The sequence below is a fragment of the Falco punctatus genome (assembly GCF_963210335.1).
Source record: "Falco punctatus genome assembly, chromosome: Z".
NCBI classification, from domain to species: domain Eukaryota; kingdom Metazoa; phylum Chordata; class Aves; order Falconiformes; family Falconidae; genus Falco; species Falco punctatus.
The window spans coordinates 78549929-78577790 of NC_137586.1; the positions used below are offsets into that span (position 1 = coordinate 78549929).

A 27862-nucleotide genomic window follows, 5' to 3' on the forward strand; every position below is an offset into this window, starting at 1 on the left:
TTTTATGTTATTGTAAGAATGGCTTATTTGACATCTCATATATGTCTTTTTAGAAATGTTCGAGGCTTTGTCCGTGCACCTGTAACTGGTGCCATCTTGTATCGCTCTTTTATACCTTTTGTCTTTGTTTCCTTATTTTATTGCCTGTACTTCACGGAAGACGTGAATGCTAATGAACGTATGACGTATACCATCATTCACAAGATGAACAGATAGCTTTCTCTCTTTGTCAAATGTTTATGCAGTAAAATGAAAAATTAAACAAACCTAGCGTGACTCCGTTGTAATTTCAGCTTAAATAAAACACCTACTGAAGTTTTGTAGAATTTTTTTCCCATCAGAGGGAAATTTTGGAGGGTGCTGGGGGACTATTTTTAAATCAATGGAGTAAAGTTTGAGGTAATTTGCTAAAAGGCATGGAAGTTATATTACAAAATTGTTGATACTGGACCGTAATAAAGTCTAAATAGTGTTAACCTCCAATTAACAAAAAAAGGGGGGAACATGTCAAAACACTCATTACAGGTTTAATTATAATTTCTGATGGATTCAAAACCTTCTGACTGTGTTCTGGCCGCTCCAATTTAGCCATTCAGCCCATGCTGCCCATATTGTGTATTCAGCAGCTCCTATTAGACATCTTCACAGTGAGTGATTCTGCTGGGCTTTCTGACACCCGCTTTCATGCATGGCCTGCTGCTCCGCGCCGAAATGTTTTTTTCTGAGCTGCCTGCACCATTAAAGACATCTTGGCCGTGTCAGGCTCCGCACACGTGTGCGCGCCTACGTGTGCGTGTTCACGGGGAGCGGGTAATAAAGGAACACGCCCGTGCACACACGCGGGGTGTGCAAGCCTGTATGCACGGCGCTGTGCATGGCGTTGCAACGCGGGCATGCGGCCGCACCGAGCCATGCTCGTGCAGACGCGTACAGCCCGCTCCCACGCGTGCACACGAGTGGGGATGTGCCGGGTGCCCGGGATGCTGGGGGGGCAGGAGGGGGGGCTCTCGGCAGCCGGTGACACTAGAGGGCACTGCTTGTCCTCGGTTGCCGCGTCCTTCTGGGACAGCGAGCAGAACTCGGCTGAATTCTGTAAATCTTACTTTTAATTAACTGAATTCTTATCAAGAAATTTAGGTTCTTTAATTCGTTGTTGTTTTGTTTTCAGCCCTGTGCTCATATAATGGGTGGAGGTGTCGGTGCTCGCCAACAAATACAGAATCAAGCGTCCCATACAGTAACATTTTTTTTATTTTTTTATTTAAAAAAAAAAAAAAAACCTCGAAATGTCATTCTTGGCAAAGCCAGAAGGCTGAGTTTGCCCAGCGATGGGGTTTAGATCCCTTGCCAGCTGTGCTTCCAGCCAGCAAGTGTGATGCGCAGCGTTAGAAACACGTCAGGGAGAGTACCGAGGAGTTAGGGTGATTTATTTCAGCAAAGGTCAAGAGAAAGATAAGCAGAGGACAAGAATAGGAAGTTTAAAGAGTGCATCTTTGGTATGTGTGTAACGTGCATCATTCACATTACCCTTGAAAAGATGTTTCTTAATTACAAAACACTGTATCACCTGAGTTGCTGTTCCAAGTTCAAATGTTTCTTACATCCATGGACTCTTTTCAGTAGCGTCATTTTGGATGGGGTTTACAAAAGAGGTTGAATGGTCAGGTTAAAAGGATTAATAAAAGCAGGCATCATTTGAAAACTAATGCCAGTATTAGGCGTGTTATCAAAATAATGCTACAATAAGTACCATAAAATATACAATAATAGCATCCAATGTCCGGTGTGAAGACACCAAGCATCGCTGTTAGCTCATCCGTGTCTTCTGCAGTCAGCAAACCGCTGTAATGAGTGCTGTGTGCTGGCCAGACCAGGCATTTTTCTTTGCTATGAAATTCCAGCACTCAAGTTCAAGAGATTAATCTGTGGTTTACAGCACCATTCATTGCTTAAGCCATGATTTGGGATGGGGCCCTATATCAAATCTGGTGCAGGGAGGGGGAGGGGGTGTTGTTGTTGTTCTGTCTCCTTGGTGTTTAGCCTGAATATTTCTTGCCCAGTTAACTGTTGCTGACTGTCAGTGAGCGTGTAAATGTTCTCACACCAAGTGTTCATAAATGTGTGTGGTTAACAGCTGGTTCACCCGATCCCTGCAAGTGACCTGTTAGGCGGGGTGTTTGGTGTAATTAAAGTTTTTTCCATGTGTAAGTTGTAGTTCTCAGCTGTTTGAAACATAATGATTTTCTTACATAGGAGAAGTAATTTTTAATAAACTTCTAAAATACTCTCCTAGCCAGAACTCGTTCACATTAAAAGGCAAGCCAGGATAACAATAGATTATATTTTGTGCAGAGTGAATCAAAAGTACTTTATTTTAGTCCAGCATAATCACTTGCAAATGTCAAAGTGATTTTGAGCCTTTCTTGTTCCTAGCATTGGGTTTTTAAACAGTGCAGTGAGTGTATACATTTTTGAAAAACCCTCATGGAAGTTACTGCACAACTCCAGAGGATAGTGTAGCCTGTTTATTATGAATGTGTAGGTTTTCTAATTATTTGTGTATAATCACGTAGTAGTCTTGGACAGTCTGGTCTCCCACCTGATCTTTAGTAATAGATCTGTCATTTAAACAGAGTGAGCATCACCTAGTTTTGCTGTATCGGTTCATAAGGAAAAAAAAAAATGTTTAATCAATGCAGAACAACTCCTTTTGCATTCACCAGTTGATAATTTGAAATCTTATTTTGTGCGTACTAATGGTCTACAAGCAGTAAGATGCCAGAACTGCTGTAATAGGATTTTCCCCCTCCTAGTGGGATGTTGCTTATGGCTATGAAAAGTTAATTTCAGATCCTGATACACTTGCGTTAATTTTTGAGACATTGGCTGAATGTAATACAGCAAAGAATAAGACGAATACCGTGCCACTATGCTGTAGCTAATCGTTTATTACCTCCAACCATAGGAAGCGGCGTTAATGTGCAGGCCACAATGTCTGGAAAAAAGAGGTAGGAAACCGGCAGAAAAGGTCTTCCAGATTTTTTCCTGAGGGTGTTGAGAAGAGGACCAAGGAGGAAAAGGAGAAACAATAGCTTGATCGTCTCTTAAAGGCTGCTTAAATGTGTCTTGGTGTACTTGGCAGATCCTGTTTGTGCATTAAAATAATATTTGATGAGACTGTAATGTTCACCAAACCCTCCTGCTCCTGAATGAGAGAACGCATCTTCGTGGATGCTTAAAAGTGTGATTTATGTACAAAAAACAAGTGATTTAGATGCTTATCATCTGCGATACGCACCATACCTCGGTAATGTGTTTATATTCTTTGGAGTATTTGCTGACAAAAGGAGCATGTTTTCTCTTCGTTTGCCAGTGAGGGATCTGTTGACTCCACAGCTATGTAAAAACCTCTCATCAGCACCTATTTTAATCAGCAAGAACTTTACTATAAATCATTATCAGAAAAAGGCATTGTGCTACACTTTTATACCAATACATTTATTTTGAAATTAATAGGGTAAAATAATACAGAGCCTGTGCTTGAGATGGGCTAATAAGCGTGCCCATGAGACTTTCCTTTTTAAGCACTAAATGAAAGCTTTTGCATTGCTAACAGGCTACAAAAGTTGCTTAGGTAATAAGACTCTTTTTCTCTTATCAGTAAAAAAGAAAAGGGGAGGGATGGGCTGGCTCAAGGGATTGGTAATCAGATTACAAAGTCTTTCACTTCTAGGTCACTGGTTCAAATCTGCCCCCTGTTTAGTAGTGACCAAAAGCTGTTCCCAGCTGATGGCTTTTCAGTAGCCTTTGTGCAATGCATTAATGATCTATATCCAATGCCTGGTGAAAATCAGTCCTCGCTGTTGCGTTGGAAGTCTCAACTCAGACCCTTTAAGTAGGAATAAACGACCTGCTCATGCATTGAAGGGTTTGGTGGTTTATTTTCCAGAAGATAATTTTAATAAATTAGCAGAGCAGTGCAGCTGAATCTGCACTGTCACAGCTGCTCTGGGCTTCAACAGCAGACCCTGCTTCCCAGCACTGCCACCGTCACTTCCCACTAGCATTGCTTCATGAAAAATTGTTACCAGCTTACTGAAGAATTGGACTGATATCCCTTCATTTGAGCCGCATGGTACCACTTCAATTTACTTCCGTATTAGACTAGAATAGATAAAAGTCATAATTGGAAAAAGAAAAAAAAAAAAAAAAGTAAAAAGAAAAATACTAAGTTTGTTCATCTTAGAAGACATATCATACTTATTAGTAAAATTGATTTTGACATATAGAGTGTGAAAACATTTTTATTGATGGTTTCGGTGCTGCAGTAACGCTGTGGCAGCTATGAGACTGCAACTACAATAGGCTCTCGTGCTATCCACACCACTACAGTGCACTTAGGTAAGTGTTGGAAGAGCTTTATAAATGCTGAAAACAAGGGAAAACAGAGAAAAATCCCCAGTACCTGCAAAAGAGCCCTTTCGAGTGTACATTTTCTGGTGCCATCTCTTACTGGTGCTTACTGTCAGATATTTAAATGATGGGTTTATAGCCTTTGCTCTTGTCAGCGTTTTGAAGTGCTGTTTTCCTTAAGGTAGAGGAATGCTAGAGGACACTTGGTACAAAGGAAATGTAATTTCTGGTTCATTAATGTATGAACCTAAAATGGTGACCGTCTGCTATATGTGCTCTGTACATTTCTATGGAAATCACTTTGACAATTTAGAGGTGTGATTATGTCCACAGGGATGCACACAGCCTGTTTATAAGAGTTTTCCCCAAAACAGACAAAAAGAAAACTTATTTAAGGCATTAGGCATGATATTTTTGTAGAGAACAAGACATTTCATCAGTCCTGTGTTGTTCCATCAATCCAAGCCTCACTGAATCAAATGGATCGCATCAGCCAGCTCCCTCATTACTTGCATAAACTTTGGAGTTTGCTGATAACACCTCAGCCTGGGAAACTAAAACGTGTGCACACACTGAGCAGAGAGAGCTTGGTGGATACCAGCAGGTCGGGAGGCACATCTGGCATGCAGCTTGCCAAGTCTTTGCTCTCCCAAGAACACACCCTCCAATGCTGTGAGTGACCTGCCTAACATGCTGATGGCTTCGCCTATGAAACTGAAGCTGGAAAAGTGGGCTGATAGAACCTGCGTACTACAACACGTGTTCATGATCCATGTTTTGTGAGAATGGCTCGGGTGGGATTTGTTGCTGCTGTTTCCACGCTTGGCCTTTAACAGCCAGGCTAGCTGGCTTGCAATGCAATGTGATCCCCTCTGGAAACCACAGCAAGTGCAGGGAAAAAACAGTCTCAAATGATGTATTTATGACCCAAAACACAACATCCACATCTAATCATGCTTTGGTATCAGATGCCTCAGAGGTCCTCAGAGGTATCAGAGGACTCAGAGCAGCTGCTGTGTCCCACCAGAGCACCCAAGCTGTCCGCGCTCCTGCAGGAGCAACGTCTCTCCATGCCCTAGCACCAGCGTGTTTTGTGGGCTACTCAGAATGTTTTGCTCAAGCTTGCTTGAACCTGCATCTCCAGCCCCATTAGTGGGGGGAATCTAAGGTTAGCAATCCAAGGGGTGAGGGTGAAAGGGACTGCCAGCTTCACGGGGCTGTTTGGTCCAGGAGCACAGGTTTGTAAGCCAAAGCCATTCATTTCAGAAGTTCACACAAAGGTTACGGCAGGGTGGGGGGGGAAATTAAACTGAAAACATTGGCAGCACAGCTGTTGTTAAGCTCGGGAAAGCTTCCTTTCAAGTCTGGCGTGAACCTTCGCTCCCTTTCCACAGGGGAAGCTGGTTTTGTTCCAGCAGTTATCTCAGGTCCTCTGCTCCGAGGCGCGTTAGGAGTAGGCAGGCTGGGGATGGGTTCAGCAGAGTAAGGTTTGTCTATATGTCAGGTTTTTTGTGAGTTTAGTCATCAATTTAGAAGGGAATTTAGTTAAACGGAGGTAGCCTCCCAATGAGGTATTTGTCCTGGTGTAACGATGCTTCTTGGTGCAGCTTAAAAGGACCTTTGTATGACTGTAAGTACGTGCATATAGATTGAACTGTGATTCAGGGCTATGTGTGTTTGTAAAGTATGTTACAAACCAGTGCACCCCATAAGTACACCTCCCTCCCAGAGTGCATGCTACACCTGCTGAATGGACTTCTCTGTCCAAGTACTGGAGATGTGACTGGGGTCATAACTTCATAAGAGGACAGACACAGATATCAAGGCTCCCAGAGACGGGAGATTGAACAGTATTTGATGTTGTGGTCCAGTTATGTGATGACTTTCAACCGATGGTGGGATACAGCTGGACTCGTCGTGGCAGGGGGTTGCTCGCCAGGGTCCCACTCTGTCCTGGGGAGGCTGTGGTGGTGGTGCTGGTGATGAAATAGAGACGTGGAAAACTTATCCTGCTGTGTTTCACCACTGACAAGGACTTCGGAGGAAAAGGATCAGAAGTAAAGCTCACGATTGCTTTTGGTTTTAATGTTGCTTATGAACCTTATGAGATCACAGGGTCAATGGGGAATATCTTGCTAGTGATGTGTAATGGTTTGGAAATAAACACCAGGGGTGGCTCCAGCTGCCTTTGATCTAACTAAATGGCTATTATGTATATTCTATTTAACTTATTTTAAACTTAGGCAAAGAGCATACAGGAATGCGTCTCTGTGTGCTAGATGCTTGAACTTCCAACTGTGTGTTCAGGACCAAACAAAAGGAAAATGGTTCTCTTTCAAGGAGCTTATCATTTGGTAGATATATAATACAAAGCAGGCATGAAATGCTGTGGGAAAGAGGGACTGACTTTCTACCTTATCCCATGTTTTTAACATTTTGAATTTTTATTGATGAGGGCCAGAATTTGTAGATTTCACACAGTGTCTTTTGCCTTCCATGATATCTGTGAATTATTTTTTTTTTTAAGTGATAACTTCTTAAGTTGAAAATGATGAGCTCTTAGCTTAAAAAGATGGGCAAGTAGTTAAATCCACAGCAGGCCTTTTTTCAAAGTACACCAGAAACTTTGGAGAGTGTGTGCTGAAAGTTTAGCCAACGTTGTTCATGCTTTAGTGCAGGGGTAGCTGATCTTCACAGTCCTGCGGCATCCTTAAATTTCCATCAGGAGATCCCAGGGTCACAGGACAAGGCTGCTGCTCCTTCAGGTCCTTCCTGGTGGACCAGAGATGTTCACCACAGCAGCTCTGCCCGGCCGAGTCCTCCGGTGAGAGGGGAGGGTTGCCCAGTGCTCTCCATGCCATCCCAGCTTGTCCGCTGGTATAGCCTGGTTTCAGCAGCCAGCTGGTGTGGCTTGGCTGATAGCTATGGAAGAGTCTTGGTCTGGCAACCTTAGTGCAACCAGCAAAGGCAGAGTCCAATCCAGAGTTGTCAGGATGGTTTCTCCGTGTCTTAACAGCCATGAAAATAACCAGGTGCTGCTCTTAACATGCCAGAGTCTCTCTTCGAGGCTTGCGAGTATGAGAGTGTAGGTTATTTCACCAGAGAAGGACTGCATGCGATAAATGAGTGCCTTCCTACGTGGGAAGCTGGGATTTTTTGGTGTTTTTGCGCAGCATCCGTTGTCCTGACACATAGGGAGAACAGTACTCATTACAGTAAGAAATGGCACTCCGCGCTTTTCTGTTGACTTACCACTACCTGGCATCATCTCTTGGACTAATGTTGTAGGTATTCAAGGGTGATGTGGGGTATTTGACTAGTGGGCTCATGCTGAGGGCAACACAGAGTGAGCAGCACGTGGGTCTCCTGGAGCATTATTCAGCAATAAATGATGTGAGCAAGCTGTGAGCAGGTTGGTGCAAGATCATTGAGCAGGTCAGGAGGATGGACAAGGAAAGACTTGACAGCAGTGAGACATCATCCTGGTCCCCTGCCTCATTTCCGTGTCCAGGGATGCTGATGTGTGTTCTGGCAGTGCCATCCATGGCTCTCCAGACCTGATGGAGAGCAGGTCCATGCCTAGTGTCTCCAGAGGGTGGAGGGTCTGATCTTCCTTTGGCCAGTACAGCCCTGCCTGGCGGCTGTCAGCACAGGACATGGACCAGACATTGAGTTATGAATGTGTACTGTTAGTGAGAGTCTGTTCTGTACTCTGAATCAGAAGATCTTTATCTTCATCATTTGTCAGATTAGCTATACATCCTTCAGGCAGCTTCACAGAGCCTTGCCTGTGAAAGATTTTCTCCTCTCTGGAGCCTTTGTAGCCTTGCTGCTACTTCCCCATCTCACGAGTGGGTGAAAAACCTTGTTTGATATCTGATGGCATGTCCGATGTCTAGTAAAGGGGTCTTATAAAAACGTATCCAGTATTTCTCCTTCTGCTTTACTATTTTTCCAGCTCTGAAGATGTCAGTCAAGTTGTGGTCTGCTTGGTATAGTTCAGTTTTCTGCCACACATGCACACACTTTTCTGGTGAAGAAGCATGCGTGCAGCAGCAGCTTTTCAGGGGAAGCTGCTGCTCCTCTCTTTTGTTTGCCCGTGATGATAAATCACAATATGCCATTCCCTAACGCAAAGAGAGTTATCTCCATGAGTTTGTGTGACCCCAAAATTTTCAGTTTACATACCCTCTTGCTCAGAGACCTTGCCTGTGGAGAGGTTTTTCCTTCCTGAAGTTACTCAGAGGTTGCAAGAGTCAAAGTAGAGGCTTCAAAGGACAGGAAGAATGAGTGTTGTCTTATCCTCTGGCTGAAGTGGAAATACAGCTGTCTCTGTTTAAATAACAAGGGCATTGGGCTCCATGTCCATCTGTGAGGTGCTGAGCTTAACACTCGTCTTCTCTCATTTTCTGTTTGTTTGGGTTTTTTTTAAGTCTGGCCTTTTAGTAAAAATCAGTACATAGGCTGACATGTTCGTGTACACATACGATAAAACAGGCGCAACTTCTCACACAAATGCTTGGCCCTTCTTCAGCTGACATCCAGAAATCCGCGGAGGGTTTTCCCTTCTTGATGTTAAACCGGTGCAGTTCTGTTTCTCTAGGTATGAAATGAAATAGACTGACTATTGCCTTGAAAAATGCACCAGTGCGATATTTGCTAAAGCTGTAATGAAAGTTTTCCATGTACCATTTAAACAGGAGCAATGAAGAAGTAATACCATTTTACCCCGTTGTATTTTATGCTTAACATGTAAAAACAGTTATTTACTTGATTGTTTCACATTCATTTCACTAATATGATTGTTCATTTGTAGACTGAGTTCTGGATTTACACATTTATTAAAACATGAGAAAACTACTTCCATAACTTACTTCAGGCCAAGTTTTTCATTAGATATGAACCATTACCTTCATGATGGTGAAATATCAAAACAAAACTCCAACCTCTTGTATCATTTAATTTTCAAGCCTCGTGTATTAATGGTTTTGTTACACACTGGTTTTCAGGAGCAGTTTATTTCAACTAATTTGTCGTCACAAAGATTTAAGATCACTGTATTTTATTTAACTGTATCTGAGCTAATGAAATTCCAAGAACCTGCATATTCTGGTTCAAGGCTTTTAGAGCTTTTCACCCCAAACGATGCAAAAGGGAAGCCCAACACAACAGGCTGAGAGTAAATGGCTAGTTTTATTCATCCATTTTAAGTGCACGCTGGTTGTTCAGACACAGGAAAGCTCCTCTGCTGTAATTTAAGAGGTGTTCAGCTCAAGCAAGTACCTTAGGAAGAACTTTCTTCATGGTGTGAGAAGGGTTTATTTCTGTCCAGCCGCACTTCCTAATTGATTTGAAATCACCCAAAGTAGCAACCTCGGAGATGTCAACCAAGCTCAAAGCCCCAGGGCTGAAAACGGTGGTGGCGCAGAGCCTGACTGGGGAGCAGATGAGTGTCTCTGCCCTGGAGCAGTCGCATCCCTCAGATGGGTAGACCAGATGGCCGAGGTTGGTAGCAGCATCAACAACCCAGCTTCTATCTGCTGCCACCCTCTAGCAGAGCCCGTACAAGCTGCGAGCTACCGCGGCGAGTCTGACAGGTGGCGACTGGAGGAGTCATCGTAACTCAATCATCTGTCTGCACCCCGAGACCCTACTCCTCCCTAGTCTGGAGCTTCCTACAACTCCCGTCAACAGCAAGACAACCGGCGGGGTTTGAAAACTTACTAATATCTGCTCACCGATAGGTCTTGGGCAGCATTCGGCACCTTGCTTGGGTACGACGGGGTGCCTCTGATAAAATGTCATCTGCGCGTCACTGCGAGGGGTCAACTGTGCACTGACTACTGCTCTTAAACGCTGTTAAACTGTCCCTAATGGCTGCAAGATCAGGCTCAAAGTCTGGCACTCAACGTATGCTCCAACAGGGAAATGTGTTTAGAATGATAGCTTGTGATTTTCCCCATGCCTGGAGCTGACTGGGGCTGTGAAAGCCTGTGAAAACGGAGCCCAGGCTAGCAAGTTTGGGGCAAGAGACTGAGAGCATTCCTGGTTTCAAGTAGAGGCAGCTCTGCTTCCTAGTCCAGGTAGGTCTTAACCTTTCTTGGTGCTACAGCACTTTGAGCTTCCAGTCATGGGTCTAGGTAGTTCTGGTGAAGGCAATTTACTAATAGTTTTGTTGTGTTGTGGTTAATTTTATTATACTTTATGATTTCATTTCAAACTAGGCATGGCACTCAAATAGCTATCCAGCACTTCAGAAATCCAGGTGAACCAAGAAAAAGCAAAGCTGTGACCTGCAGCATAAGGTTTTACTGGCAGAGATGTATCAGCTAAGAGCTTGAAAAAAATCCTTTGCCACCCCAGCCAAGATAACTATGATAGCAAAACCTGTAGTGCAGGTTTTGCATAGCTATTCCAACAGCGGAATGCTCTTGCTGGCTGAGCTCATGTCGTTTGGAGAGGTGATGCAGCCTTCTGCCAGAAAACCTCCTGCATCTCTATTAAGAGGATGCTGCTGACACAGACGCATGGTAAAGCCAGAGCAGCAAAGCATCTTCTGCTGTGCTGGAAGTTTAGGCATGATCATGCGCTTGCAACCTCTTCCACTACCCAAGTCCAAATTAACTGTGAATACAAAATGAAATACAGTTTGGCAAACTATGTGGGGTTTTTTCAACTGTGATTTTCCTGGGGCTCATGTACTGCCGTGGACATACCCAAGCTACCTTTAAACAACCCAGCTCGAGTATCAGATGCTCTTCATGATCAGTTGTGCCAAATACTGCACATGCTAATTTAGGCTGCTTCCTGGCAGTGTAAATTGGCCCTTGTGGAGCTCCACATTCCTAAGACCAGACCATTTTTGAGCTCGTGTATCAGAGGCAAGCCAATGTCTCCCTGCTGCAGTCAGCAGCATAGGGACATTAACACTTTAAGTGACAGGGCTTCACTTTCTGTCCTGGTTGAGATAGGTGGAAGCTGTTGACCCTTCAGAACAATATTTTCACATCATTGAGATGTACACAGAGATTTCCCCAGCTCAGATCTCCTGTTTCGGGGTGGCAGACTCCTGCTGTTGGGAGCGAGGACCAGCTAGCTGACTCCAGCTAGACCCAGATGCTCCAAACCTCCTTTCCTGACTGTCGCTATGGTTCTCTAGGAGCCCAAAGGCAAATGTCTCAGCAGCCTTCACCGCTGAAATTTCTTGAGATGCATTAAAAAAGGAATTGGCTTTTGTTCACTTTAGTTGATCTTTTGATGGGGAGAACTTCATCAACACTCTCATCTAATGTGTGGGTTTGGTCTGCAAGGAAACTTACCTGCAGAATGGCAACACTTTGTGCTCCAGACCATGGAGGATGCCCCTTCCACCAGGTTGTTTTGATTTGAGCCACTGTGGGTGAGAGGCAGTGGACCCGTTCAAAAGTTGTTACCCAGGCCGTACTGTACCCATTTATGTTATGTGATGGGCTTCCAACTGAAGTGTTAGGCTTTGATCGTACAAGGGAAATTGGTGGGAGGTTTGTAAGCAAGGTGAGCCAGCATCCCTACCCATGGTCCTGTTGCACCTATTGTCACGGCCACCTGCATTTGGAAACTTGATGTTCTCCACGTTATTACGGGTCCTCGAAGACTTTTCTCTTGTAAGCTCTTTGTCACAGGACACTAGGGACAAGAGAAGTGGGAGAGTTGCATTATTAAGTTTAAATTTTTAATAAAGCTGAAGCCTGAGGCTTTTACACTAGAACACCATGAGGTTTGTTGACGCTATTCGCAAAATATTACCAGCAGAATTTTGTGTACAGGGGTTTTGTGTTGGTTTTTTACTAAGCTATGCATAATGGAGATGACCCTTACACTTTTTTAATCTTGAGTTATTTGAGAACTAAATATTTTTCTAACCGTGATTGATTTTAAGATCTTAAAATCAACTTACCTTAAGTTCCTCAACTTAAGGTATGTGCGGAAATTTTCAGTAGTTCTGCAACAGTAATTGGTTTACATTGTGAACCACATGTGACGAGTCCTAGACTCCAGATGCTCTAAAGCAATCTGTTCTAATATGTTCATGCGTTATTATTACTGTTGCAGTGTGATTTATTGCTGTAGAAAGCTATCACAATTGTAGATGTAACATCCAATAGATCTTTGAGCAAAATATCGTAAAGTACTTGGCTATGGTTGTTCTGTGATTGTATCTCTGCAGATGTTTTCTTTTGCTGTTTGAAAACTGGTGTGTATCAGATGCTTTGTCTACTGCAAGGAGGGAGTTTATCACATGTCTGAATTCATTCAGGGAAATTAATTCTTCTTGCTAATTGAAAATGGGAACTAGTTTAACTTTAGGTTATTTATTATTTTTGCTATGTGCTGTTGAAGTTTAGTTGCTCGCCAATTGTAATCCCTGACGAATAATATTTTATGAAGACTTGAGGGTCTCATTCTGTTTTAAGATGTGCAAAAAATTAAGTGTACTTCAGAAATTCAGGAAGTCTCTCCAAGAAGCAGTGAAAGGTCTTGGGAATCCCAGAATGACAAACTTGCACTACAGACATACAGAATTATGTGCTTCATGGTGAAGAGAAGTCTTTCTCAACGGAGAAAAGGCTCAAGTGCCACCACTCAGGCAGACTGGTTACATGGTTTGTATGAGATTGAGTGAAAGGAACGTCAAAGAGCATCTTAAGCGACATGTACCAAGCTCCAAGGAGAACATGTGAGGTTACCAAGAAGGAATGCGCACATCCTTCCAAAACTGTCAAGTAAAAATTGCCCTCTGGCACACCATTCCTGGCAGGTGATTTCTTCTCTCTTCCCATCTACCACGTCTTTTACAAATGTTTCACAGTCCAGCTGATGCTGTTTTGATCCACCAGTATTTCTATTGCAAATTAACTTCACTTCTGGAAATCATTGAGGACATTTGGACAGGGGCTTCCAGTTCAGTTTCCTCTGAAAGGAATTCAGTTTGGACCTGCCAAAACCTCTTAGAGGCTCAAACCAGTGTGAGGCAACTGGAGACAATGGAGGACTTGCGTCAAAATTACATTGCTCCAAGCTAAGTGCTTGTTGTAGACATGCCCATTCAAGCCCAGTGCATACCATGTAAACACCATGCTGCAACTGAAATTGCAATGGAAGACGGGAAGTAGATGAAAGGTTTTTTTCAAAGGGTCAAAAGAAATTAAAATCTGGGGGCATTTTCGATTTTTTTCCAGTCCATTTTTCCTCATTCCTAATTACATGCAACTCAGAAGAGTTAAGTAGCTTGCAAATACAAAGTGATGGAGGTTGATTTGATTTTCTGAGCCCTTAAAAATGAAAGAGGCACGTTTTAACTTCCTCTTACCTTTCTCAGAAGTTTGACTTCTTACCCATTTTAAATTTGTTAGAATAGGTATCAAGAGTATGGAATCAGTTCTGCAAAGAGTTACTTACACAAGCCATTTACCTAAAGTTTAACTAGGATATTAATGGATTTCCATGTTTGCGGGTTCAGACCTTTGAGTCCCCTTTTGGCACACTGATGCTTTCATTTGACAAGAATGCTATGCTATAAAACATATACCATAGAGGTATTTTATCATCTATTCTAAATATATATACACACACATACACTAAATATACCACCTAAGTAATAATATCTATGAGGCCTAAACAACAGGTAATAGAGGTATCAACCTTTTGTCGTTATAAAGTTATGATAAATGCATAATATAAACTTACAGAGGATTGCCATCTGACCTTACAGACGGTTCAGCAGTAGGACACTGATTAAATTGAGCAATAAATGGGTAATTAATGTATATGAAATAAGGAATGCATTTTTAGGGGGTTTCACGTTCTTGCTTATGCAAGTCATAGAGTTGAATATTTATGCAAATAGGTAATTGATGTTTTCTGTTGCAAAGTGAAGGAACAAACTTTCAACCAGTGGCATGGAGAGGATTTTCAGAAAGATGCCTGAATGCTTTCTAACCTGTTGCAGTGAACACTGATCTACGACTCACCATTCTAAGGAAATGAAATATAAATCGGTGATGATACGTGGTTAATAAATTACAAACCCAAACTTTATTGTGACTACAAAGAGGAAACACAAAGGCAAACGTAAAATTGAAGTTGCTGAATAGAAAAGACGGTTGGGAGAGTCTGGAGGAGCCAGAATGGCATATTGGTTGATGCAGTAATAAATGATAACCAGTTTAACTTCCAGAGAAGTCTCCATTTACCTACTTCTGACTATAAATTAGCTATTGGAAAAAAAAGAAGGAATGGAAGGACAGAGTGAGCGGATCCATAAGCCATCCAATAAAGGGATGCACAGAGAGATGGCTTCCTGCAAAACCTTTTCAGCTAAGAAAAATTTAAGATTTGAAAATGAGCACTGAGAAGGAAATTAAGTAATTCTGAGGCTGTGAAGCTTCCTGTCAATGGAATTTGCTGATGTGCAAAGAGTATAAGATGTAAAATGAAACCCATAGGTCCTTCTGTACTGAATTGTTGCTTCAGTAAAAAACATCATTATCCTGAAAAAAACCCTTGTAATTTGTAGTATTGTAAATAGTCTATTTATTTTTATATTTATAATATCTATTATTGTAAATAGGTCTATCTATTAAGTATCTTCAGTTTCAGCATGTCCACTTTAAGAGACTATACTGGCTGCATGGAATAAAACTAGTCCTGGGAAGTGTAAGTCATGCATCCCATAGCATCCTCCCCTTGGAAATTGGTATAACTGTAGTTGTATCAAATTTGAATGGCAGCTGATTGCTACATTTTTGTTCAATGTTAATATATTTAACTTGAACAATTTTATTCTGCTCACCTAATTTTTAAAATTTATGTGGATTCAAAACTATTTTTAGAAAAGATAAATGTGTTTAGACTTAGAGCTAGCAACCCATTGAATCTGAAGCATTTACTGAGCATTGGACCTACTGTGGCCAAAAACGCATGGGCTTTTTGCAGCATAAGTTATCATCCCTAGTAAGAGGGCCTGCTGCTTGAGCATCACCTGGATCTGTTCTTCTTGGTTATTATTATCAGGTATGTCCCGTTAATTAATGTAGCATTAGTTGTTAATGTAGCAGAGAACATGAGCTGTTAACAGTAGAAGCCAAGTGTCCTGAGTTTGACATGCTCTGTTGTGACATTCCTGTCACTTAATGATGGACACATTGCACTTCTTGTTTAATTGAACGTTATACCCTGGATCCTTTCTCCACTTGATGTATTATTTTTGTCTATTTTCTTTCCAAGTTGGCTCATAAGGGCGTGGATGCCTACCAAAACTTACTTCTTCTGGGCTGGATGTAGAGAAATCCATAAGTGAAGCTCAGTTAATCCCTTCAATCCCTCTGTGCTGCTGCATCCATGAGCCCTTGTCCTGACCCCAGTGCTGTGGCTGAGTTATCAAAAAACCTGGCATTGTCAGCCTCAGCCTCTTTGCTGATCTTTTGGAAGAGCATACCGTTCTGCAGGCATCCACAAAGCTGAGCAGCCAGCAGCAGCAGCATGTTGGGTATTGCATATTATTCCCCATATCATATATTGTCTGAAAAAGCAAAGTCTGCATGTACCATGGGAAGAAAGAGCAGGAAGAGATTGTGATCGATGGCTGCCAGTTCTTCCATGTGTACAGGGAAACAGAATAGCAAAATTGAGCTAGTTTTAGAAAGCAAAAAGGGAATGGCATGTCTGTGTTTCCTTGTGATTTGAAGAAAAAGATGATGTTCTTAGATGAACTGGGTTTTTGAAACAAATGTGGAACACAATAGCTTTGAGAAAAGGCTGTTTTTCCAAAGCAGATTGTATTTTTTCCATACCCTGTTGGTCATTAGCAGAGCTCCTGAACACCAGCCCTTCATCGAGGAAGTCATACTGGACCACAATGAGCTGGGGATGATTTTAAGATTTCCCCAGCATGTAGTAACTCATGAGTAATTGGTAGGTATGTGTGCTTCAAGGACAATGATATTTTCGCTCCTTTGCCGATTTAAATCACAGCATTTTGTGCAAGACAGTGCAGCCAAATGAGTGTTGGAATGCAGAGCACTGGTGCAGGAATAATAGTACATATGGTGTTTTTCTAAAACTTACTCAATATACAGCAGAATGTAGTGCAAGTTGGGGATGTGTGGCTTACAGGTCTTGTTTTAAGATAGTGTCTTTTTTAGGGAACTTTTTTTCTGGTAGGATTTCTGAGCCGTTCTTACGGCAGATACATGTAGCAGAGGGTCTAGTCCTCTAGCCACACTGCCTGTGGTGCTGGGTGTAGGAGAAGCCCGGGAGCACAAGCTCTGGACAACTGCTAGCAGGACCTGCAGCACTTCACCAGAAGGTCTTTCTGCAGTGGCTCTCCTGTTTAGAGAAGGAGGGTGATGCTACCTTACCTGTTATGGCAAGGTAAAGCAGTTGGATCGTGATGGCTGGTAAGAGAAAGGACTAGCCACAGCCATCCCAAAAGTAGCCTGGTTTTCCCCTGCAGTCAAAGGGTTGCTCTTCCATGGTCATCTCATACACATAGACCTGCCTGATGAAGGAGTTGGTAAAGCTGCAGTCTAAAAACTGGTGTTTTCAGGTATTTGGCAGATCTGAACCACATTTGGGGCCTGATGCAATTGTAAATAACTTTTTAGGATAGGATAGGACAGGACGGGACAGGACAGGATAGGATAGGATAGGACAGGACAGGACGGGACAGGACAGAATAGAATATTGCAGATGAGATATTCGTAATAAGTCCAAGTTCTGCCGAACCAGGCTGGTCAAAGGTCTGAGTGACTCAGCCCTTTGAGAGACAAAGCTTTTGTCAATGCTTGAGATGCCCATACAATTTAAGGGAGGGGGATTGTTGCATCAATTAAAACCCTCATTTTGAGGCTCCACCTTCGTCTGGTGCTCAGGGGTTTCATCCCCAGTTTAGCAGAATCACCGGTGGTTCCTGCAATGACCTGAAGATCATCCTGAGATTCATTATTCTTACATATGGTTCCATATTGGAGTTTTGCCATCTTTGTATTTACAGTGAAATTTAGTGCTCAAGTATCAGATGTTTGACTGAAAATGTCAGTATTGCGTTACAGCAGAACTAAGCTCAGCTTCATACAATAGATATTTTGTCCTAAATGTGTGAATTTGTTCCCCACACACATACCTGTTATGTCCCATTCTCCAAAAGTTCTAGGTATTAAATGTGCCCCACAGGAAAATAAATTATGGGAAAAAATTGTATGTATGGAAAGGTTTCACATGAAGAAAGAAGAAAATCCTAAGAGTTTCTTCCTGTGTGCTGGCCCAAGAGGTCCAAAGCTCAGCTGAATTCCTGAGTCATGTAATTCTGACATTGCCAAAGACAGAGCACTGAGGAAGGTGGGTGCCCGATTTTATCTGGAATGGGGAGCTCTGCCTTGGCACTAGCTGGCCAATAGTGGTGAATATTTTTCCCTTAGAATATTAATTTGATTACAGCGATTGTAAAACATATGTAATGTAAGCAAAGGAAAAAGGCAAGGCTCAGTAATTCAGAATGTCATGCTGTGGTTACGTGGAATTGCAAGCAAGAGTGTTTTGCCAGAAGGGTTTACTTGTGTGAGATTTTGAAGAAAGTAGGATATAGTCTGCCTAAGGTATGGATAAATGCTACTTATATATCAGAAATCTGGATCAAGGTGTTTATTTTGAAATTTCTGATGCAAAATACAATTCACATCCCATTGTAAAAGTCTCTTTTAGAGCAGTGGTTTCAGAGGTGCAGCCTGTGTGCTGGTAAGCGGTTACCAGAGCATGAACAAAGAATGCCTGGTTTTAGAAATGTTGTGTGTGTTGCCATCTGTACAAAAGGAAGCTGAAAAAAGACCATTAACTTTAGTGCGGCATACACGGTAATACAGACACTAGTTGCGAAATGCTGGTTTTATAAGTATAATTCATTATACTTTCTTTGATCCAGTGTTACAAATTAGGGTCACTCGTGTCAGGAGATTAAAACCTTTTTGTCTCTCTTTGATATCAAACTATTCTTTCCCAGTCCCTTTTATCTTGCAGAGCAGTGCTGAATTCCACTGCATCTTTGTCAGTTCGTTCGTGTTATTTGCAGCAATCATTTAATTGGTTTTAGAACTAATATTATTTAGTCATACTGTTATTTGCAACAACAGAGGCTCTTTAATATCCTGAAAATATTGAGAGGCTTCGGTGTTAGCTAGGCAAGTATATGTAGGAGAGAGACCACAAAGAATTTTGGGGCCGTGGTGGGAGTGCAAGGTAGCTAAATTGGATAGAAAAAGGAAAAAAAAAAAAAAAAAAAAAGTACAAGTCAAAGTAAGATTGTACATCAGAAAAACTACAGCAATCTACTGAAAATTAGTAGATGATAGTCATGAGTAGCTTACAGTGAACCACGGGTACCAGCTTCCCTGAAGCACAGAAATAGGAACTTGGAGAAGCTTGTAAAAGGTGTCCTCAGGGAATCTTCCATTTTTTCACTATGATACCTTTAATCCTAGAATTGTCAAGCCACATGGAAAATAATAGGACTGAATAGTTCAGTCAGTTAAAAGTTAGTATTATTTCTTTTATCAAAAATATTAGGTCTTTCTGTGCTTCTGGAGCTGTTAGGATTTGTATAAACTTTAAAACAAGTGAAGTCAAGTATTGAACCTGTGTTGCTCTTTCTTTTTTAATTTAAGATCATTATCTGTGACTAAGCAGACTCTATTCAACAGAAAGAAAGAACTTAAAGCCAATATTTTTTAACAGATGATTCAACGAGAGGCAGAAGTAAAGAATAAGGTAACTGCTGTGGCGTTGACAGACTCTGTTCACAATGTGTGGCATCAAGAAGCTGGGAAAACTATTCGAGAGTGGATGCGAGAGGTGAGGCTGGGGTTTTTTTACAGAGTTGGGGTCTATACGTCTGTATATGGCTCTATAAACATGCCTTTATCTGCTGACCTTTTATATTTCTTTAGGGTATGAAAGACAGCACATTACAGGACGATGGAAATTGTGTGCCCATACCAGCCCCTAAAATAACCGAGATTAAAGCCATTTCTGAACTTCAAAGATAGCGGTCGAAATAATAAGAATCAAGTTCCATGTTTCATCCTGCTGCACAGCCATATAGAGAGACATATAGCAAGGTGCCCCACACATTGCCTGGTATCTGGAGCAAAGTCCAGGGTGCAAGCATCCTGGCTTGATCTGGTGGTGGCAGAAAAGCCCCTTTAAGCTTTTCCTGACTCAGCGTGATGATTTGCACAATGGGCAAGAAGTCCTTTCTCTCAGCGGTTTTGTGAGGTGAAATTACTTGTAAAGTGCTCTGATGTTTTCTGGTGAAAAGTTGAAGCGCTTGCCACCCTACACCTAGCTGGTCCAAGATGATCTGCTGTTAGTGGGTTGTCCCAACAAGCATCAGGTTCCATCCTTGGGTGAAGGACGATGGCATGCATTCATTATTTATTTAATACTTAAGTATGGGATTGCTGAGATTTTAAAAATCATACTTTTTAAACTGAGACCAACTGGACTTCCATTTATTACTCTCTTGGTCACCAGCTAAGGCTCATGTCCATGTTTTCTGCATTCCCGTTGCAGAACACTAAAGCAATAGGCGCACGTGGCAAGTTTAAACTAGCCATATCCTGAACTTTTGGTTAGACTTGACTTTTTCCCGTGGATTTAGTGAAACTTTATGTATAGACTGCCTATTCCTGACTTAACCTTACAGTTTTATAGGCCGTGACTGATGGGAATAGAGAATCACCTGGGATGCAGTCTGACAGCTCAGACTTAAATGTTAAAAATATAAAGAATGGTAACCCCTACAGGCTCTGTCAGAAAAATCCCCATTTTCTTTATGGGAAATCAAAACCTTAAAATATATGTTATGTAGTAAAAACTGAAATTTTAAATCCTGTAATTTGAATCTGACAACTCCATTTTTCTTTAAGCATTTAGTCTGAACAAGACAAGTGCATTACTTTTAATTTCATTTGCAGAAAGTAGATGTTAAAGAATAAGTTAAATGATTAATGGTCTAAAAAGTGGATGGAGTGTCATAACTTACATTAGCATTGAAAATCTCCTATAAGAAAGAAGAATTTTACGTATGTGAAGTGTGGCTGAGTGGTATTAAGACTAGCATATCACCTGGATATCTCTTACTTTAATCAGGTTTAAGGCTACTGGTAGAATGAATAATAATTAAAATATACACCTAATCGCTGCCTGTCTGTAGGGCTAATTGCTGTCATTGAAAGAATGAATTGTTAAAAAAGTAATTCTTCATTGGAGCTATCTCTCCTGTATCATTGGTGGCCTATTTTTAGTACCTATAGAAGTCATGGTTTTTGAATTTATTAGGAGCTGTGATGAATGATAAAACAAATCATCCATTTACATATCTTGACACTGCTTTCGAGAATACTTATTTCTTACAGGCAAGTGTCACATTGTATATAAAAGCTGGTTAATTGTGTGCTAATCTTCTGTATTATCTCCAGCTCTCTGATGTAGTGTTCTATCAGTAGTTAATATTAATTTTACTTATTTCAAATGAATGTAATACTTCATAAAAATTCTATTTCTTTTATAATTTCTACCATCTTACAGTTGCAATTTCACATTCAGCTGTTAATTAAAATTATACATGCAAATTGTAAAATGTATAATGCTTTACTACTTTAAACCTTAAAGCCTTTGTGAAATACTTCCATTTTAACCATTTTTTACTAAAAAAGTTACATTACTGGGTAGTGTGTTTGTTTTCTTTTTTTTTTTTTTTTCCATCGAGTTCAATAGTTTCATTGATCTACTGTTTCTTACAAAAATCTGCCATGCTTTGTGAACTTCACTTTCTAATCTCATACAGCAACCCTTCCTTTATGTTGTTCCTGCTCTCCCTGGTCCCAGAACAGTAGGGTTGCCTTGACAAATCTATTCAAAAGCCATTCCTGGCCCTTTATTGGTGGGGACTGAAGCCTTTGAAATTCTCTCCTCACTGCAACACAGCTGACATCTTCTTCCAGACAGAATGAATTAAGGAAATACAATAAGACACTTGATCTACCAGTCAAGGATCTTTCCATAGTGAGGACGGACTCCATGGTGCACAACTAGGGCAGCAAGCATCTACAAATACACAATACATGCTTGTTTACCAGAATAGCAATCGTCCATTTTTACAATCATGATTGATGGGATGATTTTATAGAAATCTGTCTGAAAATTCCTTGGGTCTTTCCAAAAAGTTATGTGGTTTTGGGGTTTTTTTTCCTTTTCCCCTTAATGAAGTTAATCAGGTTTTCAGAAAGGGAAAACTTGTAATAAGGGGAGCCCTGTAGATCTTGTAATTCAGCTGGCAATCCTATTAAAAATGTAGTTGCTTTATAATTAAATTTTCAATTCAGTAGATTTGGTGTCGTTTCAGCATATTTTATTAAAAGCATATTATTTAATACTTTAATTCATATGCTTCTCTGAATAGATAGCATTTGGAGCAAAACATTAAAAAAATCCATGGTAAATTCATCCTACTCAGAGGTTCAAGAGTAAAAGATAAATATAAACACTTCCTGAACATAAATCCCCAAAGACCAGTATTTACATTTTTAAATCTTCATATGCAATTCATCTCAGCTATATTTCCAACTATTTTAATATCAGTTTGCTATCTTGATGTCTTTTATTCAGTTTAATCCGTTGTTTTGTGATTTTGCAACCACTCTTTCCACAGTGTACTCCACCAAACCCCCCTGAAAAATTCTGGTTTCTTATTGTTGGCAAGCGAGCAGGCTCAGTGTTTGTATCAACACATATTTAACAACTACAGAAAGGAAGAGCTTAAAACGTGCAGTAGTTTGAAATGTGCAGTGGGTAATTCAGGCACCCATTGGTCCAAGCACCTACTTAAGTCCACCGGCACTCGAAGCAGCACTTAAAGACATGCTATTTAAGCACATTACAAATCTCCTGAAGTACAGTCTTACTCTTTTTACTTATTTTGTATGAAAGTACAGTATGTCATCTCCAGTTAGCATGCGTAAGCGGGTGTGGTGTGTGCACCTTCCAGTCCCTGTTGGGACTGCTGTGTAAATTAGCATTGAGTATTTTGATGTGATCCTTGTCCTTTTGATGTGATTTGTCCTTACTTATGAAGTCTCTATTTATTGCTGTAAAGAGTTTTTGGCTTACCCCAAGATTGTCTGCCTGCTCTTACAGAACTGCTGTAACTGGGTGTCCAGCTCTGAGCCCCTGGACACGTCGGTAGAGTCCATGCTGCCCGACTGCCCGCGCGTGTCTGCAGGTATGTTGGTTTGTTTGCGTCAACCCACTGCAAGCGTTCAGTGGAGTGGCTTGTTTATTTAAAAACGCAGTTGGTTCTGAATGCATTTTCAGAATATATATTTCAGAATAACCCTTCTGTGGCAAGATATGGTTGAAAGCATGCAGCTGCTTCTATTTTGTGGAGCCCACTGTTAATTTTTTAAATTTTTTTTGCTTCACGTGGGATTTAAGTTCTCTGCTTGTAGTGTATGTTTTTCTAGTCTTCATTTCTCTTTGGCCTTAAGTAATTGCTGGCATTATAGGTAGAAGCTTAAAAATAATAGCAATGATGAAAACTGGGAAATTTATTATAAATGCTTGAATAAATACCTAACTCTATGTAAGCAAGAAGGTGTTAAAGAAGTACGTTAATGAAAGGTGCAGCTAAGTGAAATAAGGCACTTTCCCAAATCCTGATCAGCATAAGTCTGGCTAATGTATCAAGTTATTTACAGTGTCCTAGAATGTTGATGCGAGATTTCTGTTGTTTTGGAAATACTCAGCTACACTTTTTCATTAATGAATCGTAAATCACAAGGAGCACGTAGAATAATACTCAGAGACTTATGTTAACATGTAATAACGCCAGAAAGTAGACATAGTTGTCAATGTAACAGGAAAATCTCCAATCTCTGTAGGAAAGTAATCTAAAATACATAAAGCTGTTACAGAACTTTCATGTTTGATTATCAGATTTCCTAAAAGCCATAGGTAGCATATTTCTGTAGAATACAAAATCAGGTTCAAAGGAAGACACAGCCTATACAATATTAATTTAAAAGCTGGAACAGTATTTGACCTTGCTCTGTGAGACGCAGTTGTTCGTTTGACAAGTTGGAGATTCATATCTGTCTGGATTTGTGAGGTTGTTAATGAGACCTAACCTTGCAGATGAAATTTAGTTTACTGCAGGGTATTTTTAAGGCTTGGAAAATTTAGTGGTACTTCGTTGGAGAGCTCACAACAACCAGAGACCTGTAATCACATTTCTGTTATGGGTTGGGATCTAACCATCCAGATCGTCAGCTCTGTGCAGGCGCAGTGCAATGGCATTGACGTTGCTCTTTAGTGCTTAGAGAGATGATACATTACTAAAATTTTTGTAGGTTCAGTGTTCATTTGCCAAATTTTTGCTCCATTAGGGGAGAGTACTGCAGTTTAAAAGACAAATACTGCGCAGGGATGGAATTCTTTAAAACAGGATTAACTTCCGATCCCTGACGTCTGCGTTGCTGTGGTGCAAGAGTGCATGTTACAGAGGTCATTTCAGTCAGGTAGAGAGGGGCTTGGACAGCAACCAGTCAGTATTTACGGTACGCTTGCCAGCCCTGAAAATCCTCCATCTGAGCTTCTGTTCTTTTTCTTTGTATTCATCCTATGGAGGTAATGTCAAAGGTATCCTACAAAAGAAATCCTAAGTGTTATTTGAAAAACAGACTGAGACTTTAATAGGGGTGTGAGTCTTAGTTTCACATATCTCTTGAGGATGGGTCAGAGTGGACATAAAGTCTATACTCCACTTAACGAACTGCCAGCTACACTGACATCTTTGGCAGGAGAATAAATTTAAATGTGGTAGGATTTCAGCCGGTAAAAGTTGGCTGTTTGTATTTCATGCATACATACAATGGCACTAGATTAAGATCACTGATGTTTTAGAAGTTCTTGTCAGAGATTTTGGACAATTTAAATGGAAGCTAACCAATTCCAGGCTGTTTCTTTGTAATAGAAGGACAGTTTAAAATAGCATAGCTTTATGTGACTGCTGCTGAATTATCAATTTGCTCATACGTTTTTGTTTATATTTGTTGTATTTATGTCTTATATGGACAACTGTAAGGCATTTACAGAGGAATAGGTGAATAGTTCTTACCCTGTGTTTGCATGCACAATGGCATAAGCCTGCATTAGGGTAATCTGTAATAAATTTATGAAATGCTACTAGATGTAGGAGCATTAGTATTTAATGTGAGAGATTTTATTTCACTGATTTCATGAGAATTGCAGTACTGAAAGAGCCCACACTCAAATACTGGCAGCATTGCCCTTGGTATTTCAATGAAATGAAATGACAGCGAAAGCGATCAGAGCAATGTGAGGAGACTTTTTAAAATAAACCTTTTGCAGCAGGAAGATTCCCTTTTCTGCTTGGAACCCAGCCTTCTCTGTGTGTTTGCACTGAGGAGGAGGTTCAGGAATAGCTGCCTCTTGGTCACCTCTCATGAGCCAGCTTTTCCAACGAGGGTCTGATATTCAGTCTTTTCAGCGTATTGGGATTTACAGGCAACCCCAGGTTGTTTGTGAGCATTGCCTACTTCAGATTATGTCACAGTCTATTGCTGGCATTTCATGTAAAAATCACTAGAGAGAAATAAACGGCCGTCAGACTGGCAAAACAACTTGCATTTCCAGATAACGTTGTTAAAGCTTTTGATTAGAGCATTATTAAGTAATTAAAATGTTTGCCGTAATTGATTCACGTCTGACTCAGTTACAAAAAGGAATGAATACACTTTAATAATTGGAAGTTGTGGGCATGAGAACAACAACAACGCAGAAGAAGCAAGCCACAATAATTCTGTTCTCTGCCCTTGTGGCAAGAGGTGGGGTGCTGCAAGGGTCCCGCCTTCATGGTCTTTCCTCCGCATCTCAAGGATCTGATTGGGTCAGTTTGTCTTCCTGCAACAGGTTATCATCACACCAAAGGGATTGTCCTCTTAAAACTTCCCATTTAACACAGTTGTCCTGTGTGGTATATGTAATCCTAAAAAGCCTCCCATGCAGTGTTGAGAGGCTTATCTCCCAGGTCAGACAGCTTCCATCAGACCTGGAGCTCCTGTGGAGGCTATGTGTCCAATACCAACCATCTCATTACCCTTCCCATGTTCTTCCAACTAGAATAAAGCATCCTTCCTTACGAGAGAAGAGTCCACTCCTCTCTATCATTTATTAGCTACCAGGCAGGGTTGCCCAGCACCGTTCCCCTCTGCCCCTTCTTCAGGAGAGCAGAGTTTGGCCTCTTCAGGGATCTGCTTGGTAGAGTCCCATGAGGTAAAGCGCTGGAGAGCTGAAGGGCCCAGGGCATCTTGTTGATATTCAAGGATCACCTCCTCCAAGCTCAGGAGTGATGCGTCCCAACAAAGAGGAAGGGCAAAAGCACCAGAAGGCTGCATGGGTGAACAAGGAGCTCCTGGACAAACTCAGACGTGGAAAGGAAGCCTACAGAGGGTGGAAGCAAGGACAAGTAGCCTGGGAGGAATACAGAGACATTGTCCAAGTCTCCAGGGATCAGGTTAGGAAAGCAAAAGCCCTGACAGAATTAAATCAGGCCAGGGACATCAGGGACAACAAGAAAAGCTTCTATAGGTATGTCAGTGATAAAAAGGAAGGCTGAGGGAAGTGTGTGCCCTCTGTGGAAGTAAACAGGAGACCTGGTTACCTGGGATATGGAGGAGGCTGAAGTACTCAATAACCTTTTTGCCTCAGTCTTCACCAGAAGTGCTGCAGCCACACCACCCAAGTTGCCAAAGGCAAAGGCAGGGACTGGGAGAACAAAGAGCCACCCTCTGTAGGAGAAGATCAGGTTTGAGATCATCTAAGGAACCTGAAGGTGCACAAGTCCTTGGGGCTTGATGAGATGCATCCGTGGGTCCTAAGGGAACTAGCAGATGAAGTTGCTAAGCCACTGTCCATCATATCTGAGAAGTCACAGCAGTCTGGTGAAGCTCCCACTGACTGGGAAAGGGGAAACATAATTCCCATTTTTAAAAAGGAAAACAAGTAAGACCCAGGGAACTACAGGGTAGCCAATCTCACCTCTGTGCCAGCAAGATCATGGAGCAGATCCACCTAGAAACTATGCCAAGGCACATGGAAAATAAGGAGGTGATTGGTGACAGCCAACATGGCTTCGCTAAGGGCAAATTGTACCTGACAAATTTGGTGGCCTTCTACAACAAGGTTACAGCATCAATGGATAAGGGAAAAGCAACTGAAGTCATCTACCTGGACTTGTGCAAAGTTTTTAACGCTGTCCAGCATGACAACCTTGTCTCTAAATGGGAGAGTCATGGATTTGACAGGTGGACCATTCAGTGGATAAGGAATTGGCTGGGTGATTGGCACTCAAGACACTTGCAGTCAACAGCTTCATGTCCAAGTGGAGACCAGTGACAAGTGGCGTTCCTTAGAGGTCGGTATTGGGACCAGCACTGTTTATGTCACCAACATGGGCAGTGGGATCAAGTGCACCCTCAGCAAGTTTGCCAGTGACTCCAAGCTGAGTGGTAGGGTCAGCATGCTGGAGGAAGGTATGCTGTTCAGAGGGACCTTGACAGGCTTGAGAGGTGGGCCTGTGTGAACCTCATGAAGTTCAAAAACGTCAAGTGCAAGATCCTGCACGTGGGTTGGGGGACTCCCAAGCACAGATACAGGCTGGGCAGAGAATGGATTGAGAGCAGCCCTGAGAAGAAGGACTTGCAGTGTTGATTGATGAGGAGTTCAGCATGACCCAGCAATGTGTGTTTGCATCCCAGGGAGCCAACCAAATCCTGGTCTGCATCAGAAGAAGCATGGCCAGCAGGTCAAGGGAGGTGATTGTCCCACTCTGCTCTCCTCTTATGAGAATGCCTGGAATATTGCATTCAGCTCTGGGGCCCCCAGCATAAGGAGGACATGGACCTGTCAGATCAAGTCCAGAGGAGGCCACGATGGTGATCACAGGGCTGGAGCACCTCTCCTGTGAAGACAGGCTGAGAGAGCTGTGGTTGTTCAGTCTGAAGAAGACTCCTTATCGCAGCCTTTGGGTCCCTAACGAGGGCCTACAAGAAAGGTGCAGAGGGACATTTTACAAGGGCATGTAGGGAAAGGACAAGGGGGGAATGGCTTTAAACTGATAAAAGGTAAATTTAAATTAGATATCAGGAAGAAATTCTCCCCTGTGAGGGCAGTGAGGCGCTGGCCCAGGCTGCCCAGAGCAGCTGTGGGTGCCCCATCCCTGGCAGGGCTCAAGGCCAGGCTGGACGGGGCTGGGAGCAGCCTGGGCTGGGGGGGAGGGGGCCCTGCCCGGGGCAGGGGGTGGGAACTAGATGATGTTCAAGGTCTCTTCCGACCCAAA

The 27862-nt window shown here is 41.9% G+C and overlaps 1 protein-coding gene across 2 annotated transcripts in view; it reads left to right on the forward strand.

Annotated features, from left to right (window-relative positions):
- ARB2A (ARB2 cotranscriptional regulator A) overlaps positions 1-27862 on the forward strand; it is a 270189-nt gene that overhangs the window by 173077 nt on the left and 69250 nt on the right. For both annotated transcript variants that reach the window (XM_080372365.1, XM_080372366.1), the window contains 2 exons: positions 19180-19296; positions 22642-22726. In XM_080372365.1, coding sequence (XP_080228491.1) covers positions 19180-19296; positions 22642-22726 — 202 coding nt within the window. The remainder of the gene's footprint in view (positions 1-19179; positions 19297-22641; positions 22727-27862) is intronic.